Source organism: Bison bison, unplaced genomic scaffold, assembly GCF_000754665.1.
Source record: "Bison bison bison isolate TAMUID 2011002044 unplaced genomic scaffold, Bison_UMD1.0 scf7180017864277, whole genome shotgun sequence".
Taxonomy (NCBI): domain Eukaryota; kingdom Metazoa; phylum Chordata; class Mammalia; order Artiodactyla; family Bovidae; genus Bison; species Bison bison.
In genome coordinates, this window is record NW_011494849.1 from 1,277,767 (window position 1) to 1,287,096 (window position 9,330).

At 35.6% G+C, this 9,330-nt stretch overlaps 1 protein-coding gene across 1 annotated transcript in view; it reads left to right on the forward strand.

Moving 5' to 3' along the window:
• Window positions 1-5,344: 5,344 nt before the first annotated feature.
• Window positions 5,345-9,330, forward strand: part of LOC104995145 (olfactory receptor 10G6-like) — a 20,313-nt gene continuing 16,327 nt past the window's right edge. The window contains 1 exon segment of the mRNA XM_010848881.1: window positions 5,345-6,040. Within this exon segment, the coding sequence (XP_010847183.1) occupies window positions 5,345-6,040 (696 nt within the window).

The following is a 9,330-nucleotide window of genomic DNA, read 5'->3' on the forward strand; positions in this document are numbered from 1 at the left end:
TATATATATATATATATATATATATATATATATATATTGCCATGGACAGTCTTCACTGATTTAGACCTAACTCTATTTCCATTTTGGTGCAACTCTAGGCCTTAGACAGCTGGACTAGACAGGTATAAGAGTTGTAAAGCAATCTATTTACACTGTACCATAGCTATTTAAGTAAAAGTTGAACAGCCACTCAATGAGCATAGTGAATGGATTTCAATCTTTATGAGCTTGGAATTGATGCCCTTGTCAGTACATGATGTTTCTCTGACATGATTCTGCCTTTCATTCCAGAGTGAAAATCAGAAAAATCCATATTTCTATAGTTTGTTAGATAGCTTCAAATCCTCATTCAGACTGTCTTTGGAATCTACCATCACTCATATTATTACTGCCTTTTATAATATTGGAGTGTTTAGTCAAACTAGGTTTAATCATGTCATTTCAGTTTTCTTTTCCTTCATGACATGAGCTGCTCACAGTGACACATATTCTGGAGCCAATTAAAAGTTAGGTACAACCTATTTTTTCTTCTATTAATACAACCATATTTGAACAGTGTATGTTTCTATATAAGAAAATTTCTCAATTAAATTGAATTAAATACATTTTCAATATAATTTCAAATATCAGTCTATTTTAGTAGTAATTGTAATAGGCCTTATATGAGGTGGCAACCTGAGCTTCTCATGACACTTATGTTGAAAAACAGTAATTTAAAGAAATCTTGTCCCTGAGTTTAGTGCCCTGGCTTCTTATTCTGAATTTGCAAATGGTGTTTTGATTCTGTCTCATGTATTTCCTTGCTATTAATTGTGGCTATTTTCTTTTCTATTTAGTAGACTTATTATGCTTATTTTTTTCTCTACTTAGTAGGCCTATTATGAGGTAAATTTAAAAGACTAAAATATAGTGTTCTACCATCTCTGAATATAATTCGATAGACTTATTTTCATAATTATCACATTAATCTAATCCCAGAATAAATTCAAGATGCAGCCATTTTGAAAAAGTATTGTAAGCTTTATTTGTTTTGAAGTGCCAATATTATTGTTGCTGTTGTTCAGTTGTTAAGTCATGCCCAATTCTTTGTGGCAAGTATTATTATAAAGTTTGTATTATCATTTAAGGTGCATCTGAAAACAGTAGTTAAAATTATGATTTGCATGAATGGTAGACAGATGGAAAGTAATAAGTATTATCATGAAAAAAATTTACATCAGATAGTTATCCACTTTGACTAATTTATATAATGGTGATATTCAGGCTCCATATTAATCTCATTTGTTATCAAATGCATAAATTCATGAATGATTAACTTATTCTGTTCTCTTGTCATAGTGTTTTGTTTTCATGTAGACCTAAGGAGAAGTTCAAAATTAAAGATGAGTACAAAAAGTTATCCTCCAAAGCCCATTTAATTTATATGAAATAATTGAATTGTTGACATGGTATGCTAAGGATGATTAAATACCCTTGGGGTCCAATTAGCCAGAGTTAAGAAAGTTCATAAAATTTACCTACAAATAGAACATGTGATTGTACTTTTAAGAGTCAACAGACAGACCTTACAGAAAGGTAATATTTATAAATTAATGAAGACACTTACAGACAGTTTTAATCATATAACTTCTTTGTTTATGAACTAACAGCTGCCTTGGGCTCTGGCCATGGACGTGTATATTAGACAAGTTCATAGGTAAGATTTTTATTTTCAGGAAAACATAAAATCATAAACTCAGGTTTAAATGGGTTTTATAAATCATAGAATCATGCCTTATCCACACTTATCTGAAATTTGGCACCCTTCTTTAGCATGCAAAATATCAAGAAAGGTAGACTCAACTACAATACTACCGATATAGAAATGAAGATATTTTCCTTTTTTCCTATTAATGCATATTTAAATTAGGATTAAAAATAATTAGTGTTAAGAATAACATCAAAATGTTTCCCAGTTAGCAATACAACATAAGAATTTCCTTTAAGAACCTGACCAATTTTGTAAAGTTTAAAAATAAAATAAAATTAAAAAAAATAAAACATTTATATTAAAAATTACACTGAAATAAAAAAGATGCACTATCTATTACTTATCCATTTCTCTGATGTTAAGTGATCATTGTAGTTTTTGAATTTTCCACAATTTTCCAAAATATGTTTAACATATTTGTAAATCATGATCTTTATCCATTAAAATTATTTTTCATCTGATTTCCTCCCAGAAAAAGGTATTATGGAGAGAAAAAAAATAAAAACCTATTTCTTCATAGTTACATCTAAAATACTTGTATTTATAATATGTCTAATTCTTGCTTTATGCATACTAGTCTCTTTCTATGTAAGGGTGTATGCAGGGGGGTGCCATCTCAGAATAAGGATATACAGTGGAGCTGTATTTGCTCCACTGTATTTTCACTTTGTTTCCATAAGTATAGAATTTTCATTTTGGATAATTTAAAAAGTATCCATGTATCATTGAAAGGAAAAGACATATTTTTTGCAGAATGGATGCTGTGGGAAGATGGGAGAAGGGGCCATGAGAACACATGTAGCAGAAACAGGAAGGGGTGGGAAGGTCCTTCCTGTCATGGATGAACTGCTACTGTTTGGTAAGAGCATTTCAGGCATTTAAGGGCATTTACTAGGGATACTTCAGCATACTTAGTGGGCATCAAAGAAATATTTGTTGAATGAGTGAACATGCAGTATACACATATACATATACATATAATATAGTAATATACTTCATATGTGTTTCTATTAGTTGGTCTTAATATGTTTGTATGTATAGTGTATTACCTATCTCTATAACTTATCTATTAATGTTATTTCTCTCTGTTCTCGATATTTTTTTCTTTTAGAATGTTGAAAATAGGGATTTCCTTTTCTTAACAAATTCTCTTCCACTGAATACCTATGCAAGTTCTTTTTTTTTAATCCAAGTCTACTGAAACTATCAATTTTTTGAAGGTGACTATGTTAAATTATATGTGGAATATAATTTCGAGGGAGAAAAAAATCACTTAAAATAATATAATTATCTTGATATACTAACATGCTCTTTCCAAGAGGCAATAATTATTTTTATACCTACCACATAATGTGTGCCAGAAATTATAAACCTAGACTGCAACTACCTTTCAATAATTAATTTATGTTTCTCATAAAGAATAATAATAAACATAGCTAGAGGACAACAGCACTTGAATCCATGTAGTTTTCTGGTCTGTGTGGTGGTGGTTTAGTCACTAAGTTGTATCCAACTCTTGTGATCCCATGGACTCTAGCCTGCCAGGCTCCTCTGTTCATGGGATTTCCCAGGCAAGAATACAGGAGTGGGTAGCCATTTCCTTCTCCAGGGGATCTTCCCGACCCAGAGATCAAACCCCCATCTCTTGCATTGCAGATGGATTCTTTACTGACTGAGCCAGCAGGAAAGCCCATAATCTGGAAAAGCAGAGTTATTCTTATCCATGGAGAATGACTATTTACCAAGCATGTCTTATCACTTAATAGGTTTCAGGCACTGCAGACATCATGCCAGACACTATAGTTCCCAGAAAGAAAAAACACACCTGAATAGCTTACGTATTCTGATAGGTACCAGGGTGGATGTGTCACCAAGGACTTATATACATTTCCATAAATTACTTGCTTATGATAGATAGAGGCTTTCCTGGTAGCTCAGCTGGTAAAGAATCTGCTTGTAGTGCACGAGACCTGGCTTCAATCCCTGGGTTGGAAAGATAACCTGGAGAAGGGAAGGGCTATCCACTCCAGTATTCTGGCCTAGAGAATTTCATGGACTGTATAGTCCATGGAGTCACAAAGAGTTGGACACGACTGAGCGACTCACACTTCACTGTGATAGAAAATTGTTGACCATGTATTTGTTTTCACAGTTAAAACTGAGTGTTCAAATATAAATTATTATGGAGGAAAGAATTATATTTGCACAGGACCTCTGAGCCTACAAGATACATCTGAGAATTATAACTTATAACCTCATAGACACAGAGGAGGGCTTGAAAGTTTGAGATACTGAGATGATGCAGCAAAGTCCAATGGAGAAGGAATCAAAGTGAAAACCCAGATCTCACATACATCAGTTCAGTTCAGTTCAGTAGCTCAGTCATCTCCGACTCTTTGCCATCCCATGAATCACAGCACGCCAGGCCTCGCTGTCCATCACCAACTCCCGGAGTTCACCCAAACTCATGTCCATCGAGTTGGTAATACTATCCAGCCATCTCATTCTCTGTCATCACCTTCTCCTCCTGCCCCCAACCCCTCCCAGCATCAGAGACATTTCCAATGAGTCAATTCTTTGCATGAGGTGGCCAAAGTATTGGAGTTTTAGCTTTATCATCAGTCCTTCCAAATAACACCCAGGACTGATCTCCTTTAGAATGGACTGGTTGAATCTCCTTGCAGTCCAAGGGACTCTCAAGAGTCTTCTCCAACACCACAGTTCAAAAGCATCAATTCTTCAGCACTCAGCTTTCTTCACAGTCCAAGTCTCACATCCATACATGACCACAGGAAAAACCATAGCCTTGACTAGATGGACCTTTGTTGGAAAATTAATATCTCTGCTTTTTAATATGCTATCAAGATTGGTCATAACTTTCCTTCCAAGGAGTAAGTATCTTTTAATTTCATGGCTGCAATCACCATCTGCAGTGATTTTGGAGCCCCCAAAAAACAAAGTCTGATACTGTTTCCACTGTTTCCCCATCTATTTCCCATGAAGTGATGGGACCAGATGCCATGATCTTTGTTTTCTGAATGTTGAGCTTTAAGCCAACTTTTTCACTCTCCTCTTTTACTTTCATCAAGAGGCTTTTTAGTTCCTCTTCACTTTCTGCCATAAGGGTGCTGTCATCTGTATATCTGAGGTCACTGATGTTTATCCCGGCAATCTTGATTCCAGCTTGCCTCACATACATAGTGCAGTGCTTTTCAGTAAATCATGTATCAAATGTCCTTAGCAATATTTTACAGGTGATAGATACTAGGAGTCTGAAGAGATAAAAACCATCATTGAAGAAGTAAGAAAGTCTTGAAGGAAATACTGAGCAAGAATGCCAAAGACATGCTCCATGTTTACAATGACTGCACTGTTTTTGTTCTCAGAAATTCAGAACAGAAGCCTTTTAATATTACCAAGTACTGTTTTTTATTACTTTTTAGGTAATTCAGGCCCTAAGAAGTTGTTACATGCTGAATGGATCTTCTTATGCTTCAAAACAATGTGACTGAATTTGTTCTCTTGGGACTCACACAAAATCCACATTTGCAGAAAGTACTATTTATTGTCTTTCTGCTTATTTTCCTGTTTACCATGGTGGCCAATCTGCTCATTGCCATCACCATCTCCCTCAGCCCCACACTTTCTGCTCCAATGTACTTTTTTCTCACTTATTTGGCCTTCATAGATGCCTTTTACACATCTACCACAACCCCCAAAATGGCCATTGACCTGCTGTACCAGAGGAGAACCATCTCTTGGCATGGATGCCTGGCTCAACTCTTTTTGGTACACTTCCTGGGAGGATCAGAGATTATAGTTCTCATCGTCATGGCCTATGACCGCTATGTGGCCATCTGCAAGCCTCTGCACTACACAGCCATCATGCAACAGGGGCTCTGCCAGCTCCTGGTTGTGGTGGCCTTGATTGGGGGGATCCTGCATGCTACTGTACAGATTCTTTTTACAGTAGACTTGACCTTCTGTGGTCACAACGTCATGGACCACTTCATGTGTGATTTCTTCTCACTCTTGGAAATTGCCTGCAGTCACACACACACACTTGGAATGGTGGTGGCAGCCAACAGTGGGGCCATGTGCTTGCTCATTTTTTTCATGCTACTCATCTCCTACATAGTCATTCTGAGCTCCCTGAAATCCCATGGTTCTGAAGGACGGCGCAGAGCCCTCTCCACATGTGGCTCCCACTTTACAGTAGTGGTGCTGTATTTTGTCCCTTGTATATTTAGTTACATGCGTCCTGTGGCCACTTACCCTGGGGACAAGTTGGTGAGTGTGTTCTTTATAATAATCACTCCCATGTTAAATCCTATCATTTACACAGTGAGAAACACAGAGGTGAAAAATGCCACGTGGAGTTTGTTGAAGAGGAGAGTAGCTTAGGCTGTCCTTGAGGCTGAGAAAGTAATTAATTATATACATAGGGAAGATTTTACCTATTGTAAATTGTGAAAGTAATTTAGGAAAATTTTTAGATCATTTCCATTAAAAATATTTTCCAAGCTGATTTCTCCCCAGAAAAAGGTATTTCATCCACTGAAAAAATGACTAGAAGCTAACATTTGTTGGGTATTTGATAATGGCTAGTTATTTTTTAGTCTTTTTGATAACTCTTAATGCACTTTACCAAGGCTTGTATGTTGACATTTATAGATTCTAAATAAGCAAGGGAAAGAACTCTAATCCCCTAGTGGATCATGGTTGCATAATTTTTCTCCAGAGTCTTACCGCTCCTTTACTAAATTCTTCATATGTATTTCTTGGATGAAAGTTGCTTTCTATAGGATCTGATTTCATAACTTCTTTAATTTATGCTTAGCCTGTGAGAAAGTAGTCTGGTATAGAAATTTTCAGATAGATATATGGATAAGAGACATATGGGAAGTGCAAGAATCACTACAGATTTTCTTTTTCTGAAATAAGAATTTACTAAAAACAAATAGAAAAGTGCCCCACAAAAGGAGAATGAATAACTCACAATCTACTTCATTTTTTTTCCCACATAATTTAGGCCAGAAATTTTGAAATTACTCTTAATTTGCTTTTTCTTTTTTGTTTAAATATCCTTATAGCTCATTTTTCCTTGAATATGAAGGAAATGTTTTCCTCCATAAGAAGACTGAGGAAATATTTGAAATAAGAATGGCAAGCATTTTTTTTTAAATCAAGTTTCAACAGAAAGTCATTTAATTAGATTCAAAGCTATGAAGGGAACTATATGTAGCTATGTGTGGGTCTAATACATATATTTACATTAAATGACCCCCCTATTATCTATAAGGGATATTTGCTTCAGTTGATTTGTCCATGTAAACTGGGGGTTCCATTATCATTATCCCCATTTTACAAAGAAACAAATTGAAACCATGAATATTTATTAATTTACTGAAATCAAATCACACATTTTTATCCCACAGTGTGTGTCAGGAAAGCTAGAATACAGCTTCCTTTCAAAACTTTCAGCTATGAACTTCTGACCAGAACTTTAAAACTTAGTTTTGCTTTCATTCAAATGAAACTTAGTAGTCCATACTATGTTTAGGTATATAGATAAGAAACTTACCTGTAGTTTCTTATCTATATAATTCAAAATTATCCACTTTGTCCTTCAAGAAAATCATATTGGTATTGCTGCAGCCTCATAGCAAAGGTCTCAGAGATACAGCACCACAAGTTGATAGTATTGCAAAGTATGTCTCTTTTATAAAACTAAAAATTTCTTTCAGATTTTCCCATTAATAAACATTCAATAATATATCATATTAATATTATTAGTAATTTATAATATCAGCAATGATGTGATATATATTAATATAAATTTTCCCATTTATAAAACTAAAAATTCATTTCAGACTTTCCCAGTATTAAAATTGTCCATCATAAAAATAAAATAGCTAAGATGAACTATAGCAAGTCTGCAATGCTCCTCTATGCATCTGAAGGAAAAAAAGTCATCCTACATTATATAACTCATAAATTTAAGTTCTCTGACTACAGCACTTGTAGCAAATGTTACTTCTGTTACTTCTCAGAAATATCACTTTCTCAAATCCAATGATCAACTGAAACCATTTTTTCCCCATAATTTACACATACTGTAATACCAGAGCATCATACTGGTGTGACTACGTTTACTAAGTTGTGCTGTCTCCAGTACAATTCAGTTCAGTTGCTCAGTCGTGTCCGACTCTTTGCGACCCCATGAATCGCAGCACACCAGGCCTTCCTGTCCATCACCAACTCCCGGAGTTCACACAGACTCACGTTCACCGAGTCAGTGATGCCATCCAACAATCTCATCCTCTGTCGTCCCCTTCTCCTCCTGCCCCCAATCCCTGCCAGCATCAGAGTCTTTTCCAATGAGTCAACTCTTCGCATGAGGTGGCCAAAGTACTGGAATTTCAGCTTTAGCATCATTCCTTCCAAAGAAATCCCAGGGCTGATCTCCTTCAGAATGAACTGGTTGGAACTTCGTGCAGTCCAAGGGACTCTCAAGAGTCTTCTCCAACACCACAGTTCAAAAGCATCAATTCTTTGGTGCTCAGCTTTCTTCACAGTCCAACTCTAACATCCATACATGACCACTGGGAAAACCATAGCCTTGACTAGATGGATCTTTGTTGGCAAAGTAATGTCTCTGCTTTTCAATATGCTACTTTAGAGGATTCTTTAAATGATTCTTACACATATTGTTTTTAGTGATTGTCCTCAACAAAATTAAAATTGCATAGCTCAATGTCAACATAGTATTGTATCATTCTTTCCCAAGTATCTCTCTCTATTATTAATTTTCCTCTGGGTTCACCTCAGCCACAGTGCTTTCACACTGAACTTTTCTCATTGCCACAAGTAGTACATTGCAAATTGCTGAATGAGTCTGTTTATACAACATTGCTACATTTTGTAAACATCTACTTAGAGTTCCTAGAAACCCTGGAAAAATGGAAAAGGGCATAAAAATATGAAAATTCTATATACTAGTAGTATACTGTTTCATTAAAAACATAACTTCATTTGAGGAAAATATCATGAAATTAATGAATTTCTTTGAACAGAGAACTTTTTAAATTTTACTTACACAGAGAAATAATTGTAAGTGTATGATGGTCAGCCATCAAAGTTTTATGTAGAGGGAAAGCAACTGCTGTCCAGGAGGATTATACTCCACCACTTGTATCCTGACCTAGGTTAGATGCCTAGCCCTTTATTAATTTCTTTCCTTTTTGTTTATCAGTCTTCTTGAGGTTGTAAGACCCAACATTATCTCCTTGACTAAGGTCATACTCCAACTTCAATTTGGGTACATAAACTGAGATACTGGCATACGTATGCATATTACTGGCATTTTGACCCTGGAAAAGTTCCTTAGAGTTGACTTTGTAGTTCAGTCTCATAACAACCCCACCTTATTGCAAGGCCTAAATTCAACAACATACAATTTCATTTATTCTCATGACTATTTTGGAGAGCTTCCCAGGTGGCACTAGTGGTAAAGAACATCCCTGCCAATGCAGGAGGTGTAAGAGACACAGGTTCAATCCCTGGGTTGGGAAGATCCT